Source organism: Oryzias latipes, chromosome 16 (assembly GCF_053564925.1).
Source record: "Oryzias latipes strain Hd-rR chromosome 16, Olatipes_Hd-rR_3.1".
Classification (NCBI taxonomy): Eukaryota; Metazoa; Chordata; class Actinopteri; order Beloniformes; family Adrianichthyidae; genus Oryzias; species Oryzias latipes.
Window position 1 is genome coordinate 8162350 of NC_136252.1, and position 23303 is coordinate 8185652.

Sequence of the window (23303 nt, forward strand, 5' to 3'; positions counted from 1 at the left end):
GCCGCCATTTTGGAAAAAGTGGATTTTCTGTCAACTTAGAACATGTAGCTTTTAACAATATGATACTCTCAAACAAAGTGCTTTTTTGAGTCAGTTGATGATGCTGATTCCAATGCTAGCACTTTTAACCATTTTAGCAACATCTTCAAATTTTCAACAGTCCAGTCATTTTTGTATCAACTTAAGCTTTCATGCTTAACTCCTTCTACATTTTTTGACCTATTTTAGCCATTCTACTATTACAATGTTCAACTTTTTCAACTTTTTCCTGCTATGATTTTTTTTTAAATCTTTTAACTTTTAAAGATATTCCGGGATTTCCCAGGATTTTTGCTTCATTAAAATACATAGGAAATCTTTTTTTTAACTTCTTTCACAGTTTTTTACCTACTTTAACCATTCTACTTTTAAAATGTTGAGCTCTTTCAGCTCTGTTCAGCCATTTCTTCAGCAAATTCAGCTTTCATTCAGCATTATAGCATTCAACCCTGCATTTTCTTCTGGAAATGCAGCTCCTTCTAGTTATGATTTTGCTGTTTTTAGCCAAAATCAAAAAAGCTGTGTCATTGTATAGGACATAGTTTCTGCAGATCAGCAGGAGTTCATTACCCCAAATTTAAACAAGTATGTCCGCAGTGCAATTCCGATTATTAATGAATTGTCCTCCATCTCAGACTTTTCAATCTGTTTTATTATCACTGTATTTATTTCTCCCCAAACTATCAGAACTGGTGCAGCTAAACTACACCCCATCATTGAAAAGGATACAGGACGATCTAACGGTTGTGGACGTGATTACGCTACAATACTGTGCGGATGTATAAACACTCACTGGAGCATGGATGCTAGCTCACCTTTGCACAATAGTTGCGTGACTGAATGAAATGTTTCACATGTATTAGTCTGAATGCACAAGTATACATACGTGTGTGAACGGTAGTTGTATTGTGTACATGTTGACAAGTTTGTATGTGAACATTATTGGAGTCAACAGGTAAGTTTAGAACAGTTGACTGTGTGTGTGGACAGGCCCCGCCCTTTTTACATATATAATACACCTCACAGCAATGCTTATACACTTCCAGCAACTTGTTGCTTTATAATGCTTATGATTTTACCCCCCCACCACCTTCTATAATTAACCTCCTGTCCTTCCCCCCAAAATCTCTCTCTTCTTCCCTCCTTTTCTTTTCTGCCAACAAAAAACGGTTACAGATAAAATTAATATAAATAAAGTGTAGTCTAAATTACAAAAGGGGTTTATTCAAATATACACCTTGTGTGTCAGAAGATTCACAACCCCCTGTTGTAACAGGAAAATATGTCCAACACAAGAGGCCTTCAGCTCTCATTTATTTTGAAACCTAGGCCGGTTCTCCGGCTTTTTGCCGCAAATAAATAAATAGAACTCCTGTGTAAAGCTTGTGTTGCGGAGTGACGGGACGGCCGTGGAACGCAGACATGACTGATTCGATGAAAACATTCTGGTTAATGAACGTTCTATTTTTTTGTGTCAACGCAACTGAGACGCACCGCAAATGGACCAGTGGAAATCAGTCCAGAGAATTTCACCTCTGAGATGTGGGCGAGACTGTTGGTGCGGAGCAACCCCACCCCCTCTTTCCCTCCCTATTCCTGAGAGCTCGGAGCAGGGAGCTTCAGGCCCACTCAACATATTTTTTATGTCACAAACATGATCAAACAGCATTTTTACATTTGCTATTGACTCTCAACGATTTGGATAAAATAAATTCTAAGAACTAGTAAACACTAAGAAATAAAGTTTTAGAAATGCAATTTTAATCTTAATTTTCTTCAAGGCCGTCACTTATCCAATTTAATAAAATGACAAAACCCTTTTTTAGTCTGCCTGGATAAAGATGGTAAATAAGAGGTTTTTTTCTTCTTTACAGCAAACCTGAAATCAATCAATAAACTTTAAATGACGAGAAACAAATTCACAGCTGCACTGCACCAAGTGAAGCGATTATTACAGTTACATTATTTTTATTTAATGACCAGCAGATGGCAATCTTCCTTAATAAGCACAGATGTGTTTTCGAAAACCAAAGGCTCATCTGCTTTTGGGCAGTTCATTCTATAAAAATGTAGTGAGGGAAACGAGTGTTTATGCCTGTAGGGATTTTAACTATACACGTCTGTCATTTTCTTCTATTGGAAAAATTAAAAAGGCTCCCAATTTAGGACCGTTGTCTCGTCTAAACTCCCTCTTCAATAAACTGCCAGCAAATGCAACTATCAGCTTTAGACGAGGCATGAAAAGGAAACCTCAATAAATGTGTCAAATTAATAATGCGCCACCATTTATGCAAAATCAAATGCGCTGGATGAACCAAACACTAACATTAAGATGTTTACGTCTTGTGTTTGATAACTTTTGTTCTTCATAAGTTTAGATTCTAATGGCTGACAATGCCAGATAGTCTGGAACTTCTACAGAGTGAAGCTCTTTTCTCACTCTGGAACGGTCTCTCTGATCTTGGGGTCGGTGATCTCCTTGCAGACGGCGGCAGACTGAACCTCCTCTAGAGGACACATGATGCCATATTCCTCGCAGCCGTGGGCCTGAACCAGCGGATCCATGCGGTGGGGGTCGAACATGATGTTGTTGGGGGTCACCAACAGCACCCCGCTCACCGCACCCTGCGAGCAGAGAAGGTGGATCAAATGGTGAGGAAGCCTCTTCAGATAATCAGACAACACTTCTTCCCTACAGAAAAAACAGGAGGTTAAATCTTTCAGACCACACAATGTCCTCCTCAATCAGGAAGACTTTATTGACTGAGAGCGTTGATCACATCAGAGCTTTCATCTGGTACTTGGAACTGAATCAGCTGTTCAATACTATTGATCTGTGAGTGTTTGAGCGGGAAAGAGGAGGGCCGTGTAACACAAACATGTCTTAAAAAAGCCTTTCAGTCTTTAAAATGTAGATGATCCAGGTAAAGAATACCTGTGTGTGTCAATGTTAGAGCGAAAAAACATTAAAACCATCAATCAGCTGTTACTAGCAGATCATTTTATGTAAAAAGAAATATTCTGAATAATTTTTCAAATGCTGCACCTTGTGTCCAGGTTCTCTGGATATAGAAAAAAAATTAGAATCATGACAGACGGAGCTACACACTCTCATTTTTTTTATTACATTGTACAAAAATGTAAACTGTCCCCTTATTGTGGCCAGTCGAAGGCACACCTGTGCAATAATCATGCTGTCTAATAAGCATCTTAATATGGCACACCTGTGAAGGGAGGTGGATTTTCTCAGCAAAGAAAAAGTGCTCACCACCACAGAATCAGACACATTTGTGAACAATACATGAGAGAAATTGTAATTTTGTTTGTAGAAATGTTTCAGATCTTTGAGTTCATCTCATGACAAATGAGAGCAAAAACAAAAATGTTGTGTTTATATATTTATTCAGTTGTTTATAATAAAAGCCTTAGTCTTGTCCATTGACTGTATATGAGAGCTGGACTGAGTGAGTGTGATGTCACCCGTAGAAAATGGTTTAACTCTGGCATCAACCAAATGAAGTCCATTCAGTCGCCATTTTTTCACAATGTGGACATCGCAATATTGGAACCAGAAATCATCAGTTAGCAGTCTTTGGTCCAAGTCAGTCTGAGTCATTGTTTCTATGGCAACCCCCCTTAACAATCAGAAGTGAGCTTGTTCGAAGTCCATGCCCTTACCACTTGTTATAACTAACAACTTATAACTTAAATAACTTGGAGTACAGAAAAAAACTATTTAAAAAAGCTAGGATTATAAAGAACATGTGAAAAAGGGAATCAGAGCAAGAATATTTTTTCTTTCTGACCAATAGAATGACTAATTGGGATTGGGATTTTGGCTTCTTGGCGCCATCGGGTAATTCCCGTTTGAAATGCCAGCATAAGTCAACGGTCTTGTTTTATATTAGTTAAGGTCTACTTTAGAAAAAAATCAAACAATTGTCTTTGGTAACTGGTGTTTCTTAGGTGCAAACGTGGATTTTCTGCAGCTCGACTGTTTGATTCTGAGCAAATACTTTAAAATAATTGGGGTTATAATATTAAAATAGCTCAAGCTACTTTCTAATTCGCCACATTAAGGAGGACTGTTTGTGCTGCTGGTATGTTGTGGGTCTTTACAGTGAGTTACCTTGCCATCGGTGATGTACTTGCAGCTGATCTTGAGGAACTTCTCTGTGAGCGCCTCTTCCTCCTCGGAGGTGGATGACACCACTCTGGACTGGCGTAGTGCAGAAAAAACAGGGGGGTGAACGGCGTCTGGTCTGGGGAGGGCATCAGAATCCTGAAACCAGAAAAAAAAAAAAAAACTCATTAACCTGCCTTTTAAACTGCTGGATAAGAGTGGATCTTATTGGACTGACACAAAGGACAAATACAGCAGACATCTAGTGACGACTCCAAAGCTGTAGACTCCTTTATGATGACAAATACATCTTCCAAACAAACAGCCAGATCCTAAATAATGAACGCGGGAGAACAGACATGTGCTCAGTTTAATTGGTGATATACAGCATGACTAATTTGCTTACCTTTGATTTCATCAAACTAATGTGTTCGGCTCTCTAAATGTATTATCTATAAATAAAGGGATGTTTTCTGCACAGACAATCGGGTTAGAGGAAAGCGAGTGAAGAGCCAGAAGAATGCACCTCCTGTGTGTCTGAACTTCACAGCGGTAATTAGGTAAAAAACCTTCATACGAGAGCGGAGCTTTAATTAAGGAGCACAGCTCTGTGTTTGCTCTGTGTTATGCCATTAGGCCATAACATGCCCTCCAGTTGGTGCTGGACTATCAGGGCACATTTAAAGGGAGTGTGTTAAAACCTGGATGCCTGCAATAACAATTTATTAACAGCAACATTTTTATTTAAAGAAACCAACTGGAATTTCACGGAAAGCCGTTCAAACTAACTACAGAGCTGCGCTGTGTGTTTTCTAGTTAGCAGCTCTTTCCATCTCTAATGGTTTTGCATTTGTTCAAAACTGTCTTGCATCAACCTGGAATCCTTCACTCGGCAGGCAGCGTGGCTTAGAATTAAGCAGACTGAGTTCATGCTGATGTTTTCCTGCATAAACTGAGGATGAAACATTACATCAATAGAAGTGGGGCTAATAACGGGCAGACTAATTATTTAAAAGCATCACAAATTTTCAGTGTTTGTCTAATTCCTGTTGCAGTTCTTTGTCCTTTAACAAAGTGCTTCTCAATTATTTTTTGCAAGGCCCCCCCTAGGAAAAAGAACCCCCCCCCCCCCATACACACACTCGCGCGGTGACAATGTATTAGGTTAATATCTATAAAAATTGTGTAAGTATACCTGAAATTGTATCTTTTACATTAACAAAAGAAAAAAAGCAATATAAATCCACTTTCAACAAATATTACCTTTATTTAGCCACAGAAACACTGTTCTAGTCTAAAACAGAAAAGAAGCTTAAAGTGCCTGAAATAAAAAGATCTGTCATTCCTTATTTAAACTAGAAACATTTTGGACCAACTGAACCATCTGATGCTGAGAAAAATAATTCAATCAATAAATACTTTGACATCTAAATTGATCTGAAACATTAACACAGCAGAACCAATATATTTAACGTTTTTAGTCTGAAGAAATAGATAAAAACATTGGGTTGATTTTTTTTCTAAATCATGGATTGTTTATTTATGATCTCATAAAGTGCAGCTGTTTTCCTGCATTACCTGCTGTCTTTCTGTCAAATACTGACACCAACTAAACAACAGGCAGACAAAGAATACATTTATGGAAAATACAGACACGTCATAAAAATGTCTACAATAGTTCATAAAGAATGACTTTATTAGCATGAGCTGAGGAATCTAAATGATCCTGGTGTTGCGCAATAGAGGCTTCTCGCGTGCGCGTTCCACCTTGCAGCCTGAGCCCCCTACCCCTCCCCTCTCCTTCTCACACCCCCATGTGACAGGTGACAGGAGCAGCTGCAGGGTCAACAGTTCACAGGTTTCAGGCTGTTATAAACTCCGTGATAGAAAAGATAATAGAAAAAACCAATAGTGGAGCAGATTTTTTTTTTCCAAGCACTGAGCCGCTGCCCCCCTTATGCGCCCCGAGCAATTGCCTGTATTACCTGTGCCTAAAACCGCTACTACTGCGTGCCCCCCCCCTGGCATCGCATCGCTATTTGAGAAGCAGTGCTTTAACAGTATGAGGCCCAACACTGAAACTGCATGCATAAGGCAAACTGCATGCTTTTCATTGTAAAAGACTAAAGCTGTCAACTTTGTCGCACTTTTTGGTCTTTGACAGAGACATTTTTGTCCCTCTGTGCTCTCTGTAGATGCAGGAAAAACAAATAAGCGACAGCAGGACAGTAGCATGCTCCAAAGAGGCAGACGTGAACAGCAGAAGGGTGTCTCCAAATTCCTTCTCTACTCACTATACAGGGCGTTCGCCATTTCTCAGGGCTGTCCAAAATCTACAATTCCAAAATGGAGTGCCCTAAAAAGTTCACACGTTTTCATCATCAGAACGTAGTGGATTCAACATCGTAAAACGCTTGCATTGATAAGATTTTCACTTCGTCAAATCAATGAAGTCACCGTAAAACATAAAAAAAGTAGTGAGCATGGTGTCCAAAATGCTTTTAAAATCCAGGGCACTACATAGTCCCGCACTATTTCGTTTTTTTTAGTAATTAGGGAGCAGGGAGGGAATTCTTCAGTAGGGACTGAATTTGGACATAGTCTGGATACATTTTTTGGATCTCCTAAGGCCTGTTCACACCGGGACGAATTAACGCCTCATGACTAAACAAAGGGCACCAACGAGAGTGTGCACACCGACGCGAAAAAACGCCACGCGTTAAAGCGTCAAAAAAAAAAACGCCTCGGGTTCGATTTTTTTTTTCGACGCGTCGCGTCGAAATCTACTCGACCAATGAGAATGGCGCTTTTGCTCACGTGTCTGGAGCTTCTGAAGTTACAGTAAAACACAACTTGGGGGCGCTCAAACACAAAACTGCCTTGCTGAGCACACATACCAGCGAAGAAGATAGACGCCAAGTAGCGTCTACACAGCCGCGAAGCAATAATGACGGACATTCTAAAATATCCCCGAACCAAGCACCAGTTGGAGCTACTGGTGCTTGAAATATTCATGTTTTCTTTGTTTGATTCTGACAAGAGTGTAAATACTTGCTCTCTTCTTCTGAGTGAAAAGCGACTTTAAGAAGCGTAAAGTTGCGCAGCGCCACCTTTTGTACAGGAGTATTTCTGTTTTACATTAAGCGCCATCTAATGTCAGGGAATGAAATTGCATGTTCACTCCACTCATCGTCAGCGAAAATCGCCTGGGTGTGAACACAAAAAACGTGGCGAAAAACGCTGGCGAATAACGCCTGGCGAATATTCGTCCCGGTGTGTACGGGCCTCTAGAGGGCTCTATCACATACTACTGTCACAAATACCATCCTGAAGAACAGTATAACATCAAGCCTGAAACATCAGAGCCTCAGTGTACTAGCTCCTATAAATAAACCCAATAAAAAAACCTCAACTTCCCAGAAACATTAGAATGTTTTAACCCTCGTAAATAACAGTTTTCCCACAATCTGCCAGATGTTGCACAAACAAAATGGAATCTAAATGACACTTCAACCATGTTTTTCCTTGTAGCGTATCTTGATACACCTGCTATAAAGCAATTTTATGAGTGCGTCCTTATCTGCACTATGGAAACTCTGCAATCTGCCACAGATGGTGTGTGTGCTGGGCTGGAAATGCGAGGAGAGATGGCTTGGTGTTTCTCGCAGTGGCTTGTTGCCACGCAATGAGTGAGCCCACAGGGACAGACTGATGGGTGTCCGTCCTCAGGGACACCTGTTGGTCTGATTGACAGAACAATGGAGGACAGCGTTTCACTTCCTGTCCAAGCTGAAGGAGTAAGCTTGGACAGGAAGAGAAGAAAATAACGCATAAGTGGGGAGAAATTTGGAAATTGCACCAAAAAAGAGAGAGCAGGGAGATGAACAGATGCAGAGGATGGAAGCAGCAGTGGAAGGGCGTGACTGCTGAGCACAAAGGAAAAGCTGGACTCTGTGTGGGTGTGATGCCCTCCCCAGAGCCCCTGGTGCAGACGTGAGAAAAACGCAGCAGCAATGAAGGCCTTAGACAAGAGTCTGAGCCCATAACAACTGTCTGCTGTCCTCTTGACACCATCACCCACGCCTCCCCCTCGCCGTCTCCAAGCGCAGCCGACAAACAGCCTGCAGCTACTGACCCACACCGGCACAAGCAGCCCAGACACTGGCAGCCAGGAGAGACTGAGCAGCCCGGTCAATCTGTTACAGCCGAATCAAGGTCTTTCTAAGCCAGAGGACGGGAGACCTGCCATTGTTTCTGCTTTCAACCATTTCATTCCAAAGCCCCGACGCCTTCTAGCAAGGACTTAACCAAACACTGCAGCTAGCGCACAGCTGTGTGTCTCAACGGTTCTCGCTTCCCTCAGAGAGCGTGCCTTCCTGCCCTGACGCCGTCCCACCTGCACACACCTGCTACTAATGAGCAGGTACAGGTGTCAAATCAGGCCTTCATGTTCCCTGTCATTTCTGCGGCAAATCACAGGAAGGGGTGTTGCATTTTGGCAACAAAATAAAAACCCATCACTCAGTCTGTCCACACACAGACTGCGAATCCGCCAGGAGCTGCTCAGAAGGCATTTTAAAGGCGAGTTTGAATGTTTTCCTGTGGCTGCTGCTCTAACTGATAAAACAAAAAAATCGATGAAATAAAACATTTCATTAACAGGTCAAAAAATGGATCTCAAGTCAAAGCAGATCTATTTGGGTTTAACATTAGCAGCAGCAGCCAAAAGTTCAAATTAACTTAATGAACTAACACTAAATTTATATAGCATTTTCTACGTTGTTTTAAAGACCCACTCCAATGAAAATTCTATTACAGTGATCCCTCGCTATAACGTGGTTTACTTTTCACGGTTTTGCTACTTCACGGATTTGCATGATTGTGCATTGTGTTCTGCATTCTGATTGGCTAAAAAGTCACTCCGCTTCTTCTCTACCTGTGCGTCAATAACGTTGCAGTTTAATATGTACACATAAGTAAATCAGCTTGCCAAATTTAAATTACATACGTGCAAATTCTCTTGCAATTTCGAGTTTCTCTAAAACCCATAGAAAAAAGAGCAACAACATCTTCCTATCACTATGCTCTTCTCCCAAACAAACACACAGCTGCACCGCAGGCTTCAAAAGAAGAAAACACTGCAGAGCGGAGTCAGGATGCAGCGGCTCAGTCTGAAGAGCAGTGAAATACACTTGAGTCACTATTTGTCCCACTGTACTTTGTATTTTTTTCATAATCATTTAAAATTTTCTCCCGTTTAATCCAATTACTCGGGTCGCGGTGGGCGGGGCTAATCTCCGCAATTTGAAGCCTTCTGTTCACATCGATGATTAAAATTATTATTTGACAGTACAGTACAGAAGTTATTTGTTGAAAAAAAGGTTTCTAAAGTACTTTTATTTATGAAACAAATGCTTGAGCCTGTAAAATGGTTTGTTCTTTCTTTTCAATGTATAATAGAGTATTTAATTGTATAATAATTGAAAAAAAAAGGTTTCTACTTCATGGATTTTGCCTATCACGGGTTCTTTTTGGAACGTAACCCCCGCGAAAAACAAGGGTTTACTGTATTACCAAGTTCTTGTAGCATTTTCTCAGTGGAGGACATCCGTCTAAAACTGTGTTTCTGAGCATTTCTTTAACCAAATCGTGTTTAATCAGGAGGAGATGAAAACAGCTTGAATAAAGCTTTGAAAGGGTCCACACTTATGACGCAGCTACTGCTGTGGATGAGCTAAACTCGCTTTCTCTGACGCATCCACTTGCAAACAAATAGATCCATGTACGTTTTCATTTCCTGGTCTGAGCTGGAATCTGGATCTAAACTGTGTGGCTGGACACCTCCAGTTGTTTTTTTTGCTACGCTAACGTTAGCTTGGGCTTGTGAGACGCTTGTCGCCAACTTCCGCGCCAACACTCCCGCCCACAACTCAACAACGAATTTCTAATGATTTCCTGCAGCTCTGCAGAAAATGTGTGTTAAAAAAGACAGGCTTTGTAGTTGAAGCTAAAAACTGCATAATCATAAAGAAAAGACCACTGGGAAAGATCTTACAATAGAAAAATAATCTAGTTAGAGGGGAACTTTAAGGCCCAAAACACTTTACAGTCCCATTCAGCTATAAGTACACATTCACACCCTGCTGTCAACCACCAGGACCTGTGGAGTTCAGTGTCTTGCCCAAGGACACTTTGACACATAGGCAGGCAAGGCGGGAACCAAACCAAAAACCTTTCAGTCTCCCTCTGTGCCACAGCTGCAACATCAAGGAGAGAACTCACAGATGTCTTCTTAGTAGTGAAAAATATAAGACATATAACTAGAAAGTTTATGTTTATTTGACCCAAATATTTGAGTTTTATTTCAGTGTAATGAATAGAAAAAGGCCTGTAGCATTTGGGTAAAATGCTTCCCTGTAAAGGACAGAATCTGTAGAAGAAATCAACACCTTCAAACATGAAAGCTGTGCCTTTTTCATCTGCTGCTGCTCGATGATGGAGATTTGACAGAGCCTGGCTGCAGGAGCCACCCAGCTTTGACCTTGACACTGACACGCTCATGCAAAAAAACACAAAAAAACAACAACAACACGGGAAACAGCTCCACCTAGTGGGGCTGGAGGAACTCTGCTGGGGGGGGGGGGGGGGGTGACCACACTGAATTACTTCACTGAATTAAAAAACAAACAAAAAAACAATCAGTGCTGTTGTTTGTGTCACAAAGCATTGTTGTCAGTCTGCAGCCCTGAAGAGCTGATCTTACCTCCACATGACACAGACATCCTTCTTATTTAAAAACCACAATATGATCCCAACAACCGAACCAGCATCCCAACACGCAGGTGACCCAGACTGGCTATGGTTTATCCAAAACGTATTTAAGTCACACCCCAGCAGGAATGAAGGAACAAAGGAAGGAGGGAAGGAAGGAGGGAGACAAATGTGGTGCCAAAGGAGGAAGAAACAAAGGTCACAGTCGTAGATGCAGCACCAGAGTGAGCATGCATTCATGAGCATGCACGTGAGCGCATGAGATGTCCCAACAGGATAAACCAAGTCATATTCTCTGGTCACTCTACAGCTCAATTACTGTCGGAGAGAAAAAACACACATGTGCACCGTGGGGACAGCACACGGATGACCGCAGAGCAGCCGTGCCAGCGCATGGCATCCGCCAAACAAACAGGCAGCCAGCGACTCATGCAGGCGCGTGCACGCCCCTGCGTGTGTGTGCACTCACAGAGCCAGTCATCCAACCAGCCAACAATCCATGCCTGCAAGATGTGTTACTTTTTTCTGCCAATCCCAGCAGGCAAACAGAGACAGGCTTCAGAGCGGCGGCGTGTGGCCTCAAGCGCCGTCAGAGAAACACGGATCAATAAAAACCGGATGGTGAAATAAATGAGGTGGAAGACGCTGCCCACATCTGACGCATTCATACTTTATAGCACATTTATAGCACAAGTTCTTTAGGTATTGGAAACATGTCATAACTTTTATAAACTTTTCAATTAGACAAAAAGCTTCTTTAATATTCATTTTTCCAAATTTAGATATCTAAAAATATACCTTTTGCCATTTTGAACAATGAGCCGTAAACAACTGGGTGACAGTCTCCGCCCCAAAGATGTAAACAGTTTTACTCTGACGAGGACACATGGCAGAGTTTGGCCAACAGGAAAGTAGGACAAGGGCGGTTACAGTCAGGGAACTGGTTCAGCTCAGCTTTGTGCACTCTGATGGGGGGGGGGCTGTACAAAGGCATGGTCAGAGCATGTGCACTGTCCCACACTGGTCTGTACTGAGCTGATCTGAGGTGAGGTTTTCAGCTCAGAAACCAAACCTGGTGTCCATTAGGCCTTTCTGAAACAGCATTTAATGGATACCTGTGATTAAAAAAAGAATAAAATTCCTCAGCTTGGATCTAAAATATAAAACTAAATGATTCCTCATCAGCAAGGGAGAGATGATCCAGCCTCACAGTAAAGAAAGGGTGCATTGGTGGTTCCTAAAGCCTTAGTCACATGCACATGGACCAGGGGTTGACCTGCACGGGTGCTGCAGGTTTTTGGGTTGTCCGGGTCCGTGGCGATCGTAGAGAGGAGCGGCTGCATCTTAAGGGGAGCGCAGGTGTGTCTTGAGGGTCGTGCAGCCACTCAAAGGACGTCATGAACATGGATGGTACCGTTGTTGTGCGTGCTGCAAGTGTGTTGTGAAGTATTTGTTAGGCTAATAGAAGTTGCACATACATGGGTGATGCCGTCGTGAAATGCCTTTACGCCACACTAGTCATTAGTAAGGTGCGCGTGCTGACCCATTACTGACCGTGGGCAAAGAGTGTGCACGTGGAAAGTAATGCCTGTAAGATGCCTGCAGGACCTCCACACACACCACACTCTGAATGTCTCATTTTCTAATTTCTAACAGTCAGGCTGTAAGCAAGGAGCGCGCACTTATTACATCAGCAGCACTAACAGACTCCTTGCGCAAAGCGAAAACTCCACTCGACACACCTGTATCTCACTTACCCCTATGTGTTGCCCAACTATGACCAGTCGCTCGGAGCATGCCTGTAGAAAAAAAATATACATGAACATTTTCCCTCTGTGGGCTCACCTGGCGGTCTATGATATATTTCCTGTGAGCCCTGTACGGATTTGACCATTTTTCGCCTGCATCCACTTGAAAGGACAGTTGTGACTAAGGGGGAAAACCAGTAAAAAGACTGGGAACACCACTGGAATTGAGTATGAACACCAAGATTGTAACAGTAAGTGGCTGTATTACAGTGCATTTTTTTTTATGCGTTCTGACATGTTTTTGATTTGTTTTGATATTATGGATGAAAGGAATTCATTGAAATGATCCAGTTTACTGACACTGATTCATTTACAGTTTAACTGCAGCATTAAAGAAGTTGTTCCAGCTTAGACAATTACATTTACATTTTACGGATTAGAGGACAAATCAATTACCTCCAGTTTTTGCGCATTACAGACTCTGCATTGGTGTCATGCTGAGGATGAAGGGTTTACAGGCCAATGCGAGGAGTCTCACAGGATTGATTTTACTGCAAAATTAAAACCTTTATCCTCCTCAGCTCTACTGTGCCGCTTTTTTCAAACTTTCACCACAGAGAGACCTGGTGTTAACAGGATACCGGTAAGAGCTTTGTGAACATCTGCAGAGCATTTGCTCTGTACACACACTTTTCTATTCAATATTTAACTTTCCTTTAATTGCTTTGTACCAGATTTGACTTTTATTCGAACTCAGACTCGTTTTTCAAGAGACTCATTTTCATCCGTGCTTTAACAAGTTATCTTCTACTTGTACTGCTATTCTATTAATATACACCTGCCAGAGCCATTCATTGCCATAATATTCTCCTTGAGACGAGCACATCAAGCCCTGTAATAGGCCTTTAATTAAAAGATGCTTGAGATTCTGGAGAAACAAGGAAAGATGCAGACTGGGTTATTAAGGCTCTTCCTGCAGTTAAAAGAAAAACTGAAGGGCACCTAAATGCTGCATCCGCCAAGGAATCACACACACAAACACAAGCGGAGAGATGGCAGTCACACTTTCACACTGAAGCTCACAACGCCTACACAAACACAAAGTTGACACTTGGGGTGAGGTAATGTTCCCTCCATTCTGCCTTCCAAGCACACTTCCTTTGCCTGGAATAATTGCCGCTTGTCTGCGAGAGAGCGGCAACGTTCATTAGCTGCTCTGTATATCATACACAGGATCACTATTAAGGGCTTAATTTTTCTGAAGTCACGGGCTGATCCTCCCCCGTCGAGAGCCGCAGAATCTGCTCCTGTTCTCCCAAGCTATGACCTAAATAGATAAGTGGCAAATAAAAGAGGGCCTTTCTTCTGGCGGTTGCTGAGAAATTAACAGACAGCGATGAGCACAAACCACCGGGAAAATGCTCGTGGCCAGATGCGTCAAACTCAAGTGGACTGAGAGTGATGGTGATTGCAGTGGAGACTTGCAATCAATTCCCTGCAAAAGAAGAAAAACGGCTGATGTTTCTATGGAGACCAGCAAACAGTCATATTTCTTAAGGGACCACTGAGTTTCCAGCGGTGCTCGTTGATTGGCTCCTTCGGATGCTGCAGACACAGAACCTGGGGGAGATGGCTCACGCTGCTGCTCTCCTGAGCGCCGAGGCCAGGACCACATGCAGGCCTGACAGATTTGGATGTGAAGATACGTCCAAAACGGACGACAAAGAATCAATCACCAAAGCAGCGTTAGTGAGACCGCTGGAGCGTCAGGGTCTGCAATTCTAACGATGTGCATATAACAAGCCATTAGAACAGAGGCGAGCCCCGTCAGGAGCATGGCTCCTTTACTGCCGAGGTGTACTGACGGAGGTCAATGTGTGACAATGAGCAAAGGGTTCCAAGCAAAAAAAGTAATCAACATAAAACTGCTTCAATTCTCAGAGGACATTTTAATAACATATTCTTATTCTGTCCTCCTTATTATTGGGTTTGTTTTTAGGTTTCATTTTTGAAATGGGAAATTCAGGACTAACAGATTTGGTTACAGCCGTCTGTCATATCAAACAGGAACGGACGCTTTGGGCTTTGAGGGCCACGAGTGCCCTGCCCTGCATGTTGCTCTTGTTTTAACAAAGCTGATTCAAATGCAGACCTGAAAGACTCAGGAAGTCACCTCAATGAGGAAATGGGGGCAAAAGGAAAACATTCGAAGCCAGAAAACCTCAAGGACCAGGCTAGAGGAGCTTTGCTGTTAGGGTCACCTTTCATTCACACAGACATTCAAAGCACACCTAGGCTAACCCAATGTCCATTCAAGCAGTCACCTCAAAACTTTGCCAAACCAACATGGAGATATGTGAGAAAGTTCTGCTCCATCGTTTGACCAACACCATGAGATACTGTGGCTGAGGCCAGCTGTTCATCCCGGAGACCAAACGACGAGGCTTCAGCATGTCCCATTCTTACGTTGTAAAATAGCAAGAAAAGCAGACGCATTCTCTTGAATTTCTAAATAACTTGTTCCTGTAACAGAGATTTTGCTTCGTGGCAGAAAGATCAGCACATTAGCACATCTAAATCTGAGTAGCTCCGCCCTCAGGATTTCTGGCCAATGGGTGCAGTGATCACTCAAATATATACACACTGGCTGCGGCAACATGCATTCACGCAGCCACTTTCAATGAAAAGTCTATGTAAATGTCCAAAAAACTGTGTCTCGGGCTTCTGCATTCAAAATCCTCGTGTTCAAACAGGTTTTTGAGTCCGTTCTCGGGCTCTACATACAAAGTGGGCATTTATTGAACGCACGCTGAAAGTTCAACCAGCTGAACTTTTGACTGCTTGAATGTAAAAAAGCTAAACTTTGACCAATCAGGAACCAGTGGGTAGTATCCTTTTCAAAACACAAAGGTGTGAAGGAGAAATTCATAATTGCGGTTTGTGTTTGGCCGGAGTTATATGACACCAAGTCTTTCAAATATTGGAATAGAGCTGTGAAAGAAAAAGCCTGAACCAAAATTCCCCAGGTTTGCACGGCTTCAACATTTTGACCAGAGCCTCTACTGGCTGTAGGTGGTGGACAAGCGCTAGTAAACAGTGGAAAAACAAAAGACAAAGAAGCCCCTCCCTGTTTGTCCGGTGTGAACACCATGGGCTGAGTGCGCGTTCATCAAATTGCGTATAGCATGCACATGCCCTGTATGAACGCAGGATTACACATATGCTTCTCTTATACAGTACACCTTAGTCCACTTGCAAAAAGTGCAATGAGAATAGAAACAGAACTGACTCAAGAAATGAAAGTTAATTGATGCATGTTGCATTAAGGCCGTGCCAAACAGCCACTACGCGTGCATTTTGCGCATATTGCATGGATGAAAATTAGTCATACGTGAAAAAACGAGGAAAAGGTGAGAAAAGTTATGGTCAATACGTGAAATTTTCACAGATGTATCACGAATGAACCACATTAAAGTATGAATAAACCACGCAAAGAACACGTAAATCCATGTAGAACATGAACCGTACGTGATTATTGCACTGTTTTTATGCAATTTGTGATTCCTTAATCAGTTACGTAATTTGAACGTGATATGTGTGCCGTATACGTTTGGTCATGGAAAGCCACACATTTCTGTATGCATCTCGCAAAAATCAAGCACAGTTGCATAAGATTTACATAATAAATGCACATAAACTACATAAAATATGCGTAAACTATTTAATTCAACTAACCAAAGTTGTTAAACAGCTAAGGACAGAATCTACGTAAAGACCCGTGGGCCGAAACCCTCAACGGATGTCTGCGCACATCGCCAAATGACGAACGCAAGAAACACTTATGAATTACATAGATCATGCATGTAACACGAGAGAACGAAATTCCATGCGTGGAAAATGCGCAAAATGTGCGTAGTGGCTGCTTCCCTTTGGGTAGATAACATGATGGACATCACAAAACTTACTTCAAAAAAGATTAAGAACCGTTCTGTACATCCACAGGAACAGAAACTGGGAGACCTTTCTGCACCACAAAGTTTATGAACCTAAAACTGTGTATACTTGTGAAATGTGGAGATCAAAACATGAGTGGAAGAAAATCTATCTGCGCTTGAAAAGCTGCCAAGTGAACATTTAGGAATGAGTTCTAGTATTGTACCAGGAGATTTATGCAGCCGTTAATCTATAGCTACTTTTCTTTCAGATGAAAAAACGGACGATCATAAACGTTAAACACCAGAGCTGACAAAACATCTGACTTCATTCGGTTTTGTTTATTATTTTCAAAAAATCTGGTTTTTATGCCAATAAACCCCCTGATAAATGCAAACAATGAGATTAATAATCCCTGTAGTTTTTGAACGGAAACTTCACTTCCTGAAATGGAGGAACAATAAGTACCTGTCATTTTTCCTGTGAGCCACCCAGGGCGTGCCACACCTTCGCCTTGCAATAGCTGGGATAGGCTCCAGCATCCCAGTGAGTTCTGAGGATGGATGGATTTAACATGTGCTTGTTTTCTGATTGCACTTGATCTTACAGCAAGTTTGCATTTGCATCTACACCTCTGCTGCCTTAACATCAAGATGCACTGAAAACACCACCTAGAATGTTCTCAGTACTCTCTGTGCTTCTCAGGTTTGCTAATTTGCATTAAGTGAAATATCACCTTCAAAGAGCAAGACGTGCACACGTTCTGAGTGGATACACAGAATAACAAAAAACTGGGAGGGAACACACATCCTGGCTCCTGCTTACATGCACACGCAACACACGGACAGATCTCTTCCTGTCTTTAAAAAAGCATGCAGCAGGTATTGGCACCTCTTGTTGTCTCCTCTGTGCCGGCCAGCACGACGCACCATCCTGGGTGTTGAAGTTCAGGCCAACAAAGAGCAGGGCTTTAGGGCCTGACAGCACAGATTTAAGGGATAATTCAATGCTCGTGTCCCCTATTGAGTGTGTGCTGATGTGTCTGTGCAGCAGACAAAGGGGCAAAGCAGCGTGATCGCTTTGGTCAGGAAAAGTGTGTGAGTGAACCTGGAACACCAGCTCCTTTATGTCATGAGGACAAATCAGGAGCTGGAGGCCTGACAGCTAACCTGAACTTATGGATTCTTAGAAAACAGCTTCACAGATGAGAAAAGTGCTGCAACACCTTTGTTTATATGTGCTATTAAAGTTCATTTTTTGCCATGTTTCTGAATCATGAAACTAAATGATTCCACTAACTAACCAAGCATTTGCAGATATTCATGTAAGATGATAGAGTAACATAGAAAGCAGCTCCACTGTTTCAAAACATTCTGCCAATGGGGTAAGAAAAATGGACATATCAAGAATTCTTATTTTAAGAAAATAAAAAAGTCAATAGGACATGGTTTCTTCAAGTAAAATGATTTAACTATTGACAAACTCTCTAGATTAGGTGTTATTGTTCTTGCAAGACAGAAAATAGGACTTTTTTTTGAAAGAAGGGTCTTTCTTCCTTCTTAAGATTGGATTTTGTTTTTTGGGGAAATTTCCAAAACATACGTGCAACCTTCTGGTCATCAAACATCTGTAAGCATAAATGAAAGCTGGGAGCTCAGGTCTGTGCAGACTGAGGTTTAGCAACCGCTGCTGCAGCACAGAAACTTCCTGTCCGGCACTTTGTTGAGCATGGAAAGCGCATTCAACTTTTCAGGTGACAACTCAGCTCACAATGGTGTAAAGATGAAGTAAATGTTACTTTAAATAAGCAAACATAAGACTAGACTATGCAATGGAAATGTATTTAGTGTTTTTATTGACTTTCTGCTCAAATTGATGCATGCCATAAGCATCCAGAAGGAAAACTAGCAACTTTTCATTGATTAGAAATCAAAAGATTGAATGTATTCATTTTAAGAGGACTGAAAACTATCAGTGTGAACCTTCCTTTATGCACACATTCTTGCACCTGTTCCCCGGCAAACATTTTGAGGAATTTTGTAGCTTTTCTGACTCCAGTTCATACATGTGAAACCAAACAAACCCGCTCTTTATTTTATCTGCAAAGCACCAACATGCTGCCTCCAGATATGGAAACTTTGGCCAAAGTAGACCAGCCTTTCAATTACTCAGGGTTGTCAGATATTGGAGAGCGGGCGGCTCTCCTGCAGACCTTCAAGGAATCAACTGATTTTATTAACTGATAGGAGGAGCGTTTCTGGCTTAAGTTGAGCCTTCAAATGTTCTTGTAAACCCCTGAAAATAACCTCAAAACTCAGTTGTGGATCTATACTTTAGTTGCATTTTTTACCTTTGTGGAGGCCCTGTGTCTGAAACACCAATCAACGTGTGTGAGAACATGCATTAGAGGAGTGGTGAACATACCGTTGCCTTTTCTAAATCTGCTTCGGAGGATGTGGGAGACAAGGGGCTGATGGGACTGAGGGAGGGGGAGCTTCCGACACTGGAGACGTACTCGGGATCAGGAACGTACAGAACCTGCAAACACAATCCATGTCTGTATTGACACAGGTGCTGCCCTTCTGCCCACATGCAAACACGTGAACACACAAGAAGAAACAGAACATTTCTCAAACATGCCGTCATGAGATAAGTAGAAAAATCTCATGTTACTGACAGAATGGATAGGAAACGGAAGGTTGAATTTGTGTTCGTGTGTTGTTTACACTGACTATATACAAGAACTGGACCGACTGAGTAGGGCTGAGTATCACCAACAATTAGAATCGATTTGATTCGATTCACCAGAACCTGAATCGATTTGATTCATTTGATTCTTTAGATCCACTCAATTTGATTCAATTTGATTTTGAATTTACACAATTTACACATTTAAACATATTTGTATAGAAATACAATAATCTATTTATGATTTGAAGATATTTGTATTAATCTGATACAGTCCACATACTGTAAGATTTATTAGTGAAATGATAAAACAATGGATCGTTGACACCAAATGGATTAGTTCATGGTTTTTCAAATGGAGAAGCTCCAAAAATGTGCACATTATTATTATTATTATGTGCTGCCTCTCCTGGAGGGCATTTCAGTTTGGCCCTTAGGTGGAGCTCACGCTATAGCATCACACTTTATTCCAGAAGATTTGAGAAAAACGGTGCTCATGACCACAAAAGGTTACTCTTAAATAAATGTTTCCATAGAAGAGTTGGGAAAATTCCTGCCTGTGAGGATATAAAGCTGTTAATTTAGTCAGCAATGTATGTTTAGGTTGACCAATCGTTAGCATTAGCCATCCTATGGGAAATTCCATTATACGTCAGCATCAAGCTAGCTAACTTTGGGTTTACTGTTATCCGGTAGGTTCGATTTCAGATTGATTACTCGATTTTTATCAACCCCTCCCTATGACTGACTGTAATGTCATCCATAGAAAATGGTTCCAACCAAAGAAAGTCAATTCAGTTGGCATTTTTGCCCCGCGATACAAACTAACACTGCCATGTTGGCCACAGGTCGTCAGTAAGCAGGGAGCTTGTTGGAAGGCCACACCCTTACCACTAGAGAGAATCTGTTAAAACATTTTGAATGCTCGACGCGAGACCTCAGACTTTTATTTAGATGTCTGATTGGTCAGTCTCTAACTTTTATAACTAGCAAGAATGTTTATTCTGACAAGTAGAATGACTGAGTAATAGGTGTTTATTCCTCTATAGACGCCTATGGGGTTTTGGCTTCTTGGAGCCAGCAGATACTTCCTGCTGGAAACGCCAGGGGGAAGGAGTCACTCAGTCCAGTTCTCATATACAGTCAATGGATATGTAGAAACTTTTTATACTTTAAATTTCTTGCAAAACATGTTTGTCCTTCTGGAATTTAATTCATTTAATCAAAAAAAATGTAGCAGATTATTCATTTCCATCACAGATGAAGTTCCTGTTTGTTTCTTTATTTCATTTTGTGGTTTCTAAAATGTCACTTAGAAGAAGAATCTTCACTGTGAACCCCAAAGCCTAACTTGACACTAAACGTGTCTTTGAAGTTGCTGCAGTGATTTATGGGCAATGGCGATGTTAGAGCTTAGTTTTACCTCTTCAGTTCTACTTTGTTCCTATTTTTCTTGCTTTACAGGTGTTGTAAAGTTTTCTGCAGAGGAATCTGTACAGCCCAGGTGCTCTGCGTATGGTCATGCTGGGCATAGATGCACTTCCCTTTGCTTTGTGTCACACCCGCACATACTTAATAGCTGATGTAGCAACTGGCATCCATCTTACAGTCTGAAAACATTCTGGGGCTGCATTTCCATGTGGAGAATTCTCATTATATGAGATTAATGGCAGAGATACCCAACTTCTTCTAAGGATCTGTTGTTTCATGATGATCTCTTTGTTCCTTTAAAGGAATAAATTCTTCATTTGACTTCCACTTTGAGGAGAAAAAAACGAACCAGCTGCTTTCATTTTGTGCTGAAGGAGGAGAGCCGATGGCTCAGTTTGTGCTCTTCTTCATTTGGTGGTGAACTCAGAGTCTGACCTGAGCTGAGGGTTTCAGTGGCTCATTTCCAAACAACTGGATTTTATTCTGATAACAATAAATACGGAGTAAACCTGTAAGCGATGATCCTGTAAAAGCGGGTTTTGAATTTGGGATGCAGTAAAGCTGGAGACACTGGAGCAGATTACAGACGTGTTGCTGGTGTAAGTTGAAGAACAGCATCACTGGTGGAGGTGCAGACATTTAGAAACAAATTTAGTGTCACGCATCAAGATGCATCTGAATGGAGCAAACAACGCTGTAAATGGCAGGCAATTATGAGGAACACAGAACGGAGATGAGTTTAGTGAACCAGCAGGATGCTCTGAGGAAGTGGGAGGATAAACTCATGCAGCATGTGGAGCTCCTTTTTCAGGAAAATTCCCAAAAGCCAAAAGTAGACAGTAAGATGAAGGAAAACCACAGAGCATGTATTAGGAATGGTCAGGATGAGCTTGTGGTGTTAGTGTGTGGCCGCTGTGGAAAATATCAGTGAGGACGGAGGTTCACACCTGGCCAGGCACCACTGCTCTGGAGAACAGCTTGTTCAGCTGAACCAGCTCGTTGGGTGTGGTGTCAAACTTGAGTGCAATGCTGTTCAGAGTGTCCCGCGATTCCACCTGGACCACAAAACAAGAGAACACAGAGATCACACTGCTGCTCCTGTTCAGGGCTTCTACAACAAGCTGGACAGAAGCCGAGGAAGACGAGACACAGAGGAAGACGACACAGAGGATCTAAGCATCTAAGAGGCGTGAAGCTTAGACGTGACCCTGGCTCCGGCTGTCACTGCTGACCATGATGCTCAACGTTCAGAAACTTAAACTCACTGCTGTTATATGTCAACCACAAGACTTCGATTGTATCCCTATTCAAACATTTGACCCCCCCCCCCCCACACACACACACACAACTGACAATGTTTGGTGTGAATATTTCTATCATAACAAACTTCTTTTAATCAACGCTGTTAGGGGAAAGTCCTTGTAAGCTCTTCTAAGAGAGAACAAAACTCCAGTTTTTTTGTTTTAAATAAATAAAACATTTTTTGTCTAATTATTATTAAAAGATAAGCTACACAACGTGATGAAACACCTATGAAGGAATTCAGACCCTCACATGAGAAAAGGCTGGATGAAGGTTTACCAAATTCACAGAATATTTGTTTCAACCTAAAAAAAATCTATAATGGTGTTATCCAGAGGATGAAGACAAACATTTTACATGTTAAATTATAATTTTTATTTTCTTTGATACTTTATTTATCTCACAATGGGGAAATTCTTCTCCACATTTGACCCATCCCCTGGGGGAGAGCTGAGCTGCAGTGGTGTTAAGAGACTTGCCCAAGGAGATGTTGGTGATGTTCATTGCTCGCCATTGATGCTGGTCATTGCCACAAGTCCACATTGAATAAACATCGAACCCTGGATTCCTGCATGGCAGCCTTATACCTTACCAATCAAGCAACCCATCTGCTCAAAATACAGAGACGTCGAAAGATTTAGAGGTTTACAGTAGGGGTGTAATAAGTACTCAATGAATCGATTAATCAACTGATATTTCTACGATCCAACCAGGTCGATCTGCCTGAGGCAAGTTGTTAACCGAATTGACCTATAGGGCTGCACGATATGAGGAAAACTCGCGATATGCGATATTGGTAATTAATATTGCGATAACGATACAAATTGCGGTATATAAACAAATACACAAAAAACAAAAACATTATTTCCATTTCACTGCAACAGTTTAAAAATTAAACTCCAAATGACCCTTGTCGACGTAGGAGGCAAACATCAAACATAAAAGGGCTCCATCTGATTGATCAACAACGTAAACGGGTCCTTCCGATTGGTGAAATGCATAAAGGGATTTATTTCATTTGTTCAATATTTCAAGCTGCCATGAGATTGTTTTAGCACATTTAATGTAATCATTTATTGCGATTTTTGCCGTCTTTTGCGGTATGCATATTGCACAGCTTGATGTCGCGATAACGATAAATTTGCGGTATATTGTGCAGGCCTATATACCATCATTCGATAATTGTTTCAAAATGAAACAAATTGATTATATCGAGTTTGGTAAATAAGTAGCAAATACATGTGACCATCCAGTGTGCTAGAATGTTT

The 23303-nt window shown here is 41.6% G+C and overlaps 1 protein-coding gene across 15 annotated transcripts in view; it reads right to left on the minus strand.

Annotated features, from left to right (window-relative positions):
- oxr1a (oxidation resistance 1a) overlaps positions 1–23303 on the minus strand; it is a 203846-nt gene that overhangs the window by 18947 nt on the left and 161596 nt on the right. For 4 of the 15 annotated variants that reach the window (XM_078933866.1, XM_023964500.2, XM_023964497.1 and 1 more), the window contains 5 exons: positions 21681–21788; positions 19039–19152; positions 12691–12732; positions 4169–4321; positions 2480–2664 (listed from right to left, as the gene is read on the minus strand). In XM_078933866.1, coding sequence (XP_078789992.1) covers positions 2480–2664; positions 4169–4321; positions 12691–12732; positions 19039–19152; positions 21681–21788 — 602 coding nt within the window. The remainder of the gene's footprint in view (positions 1–2479; positions 2665–4168; positions 4322–12690; positions 12733–19038; positions 19153–21680; positions 21789–23303) is intronic. The other 11 variants (XM_078933872.1, XM_078933869.1, XM_078933873.1 and 8 more) reach the window with 4 other exon arrangements.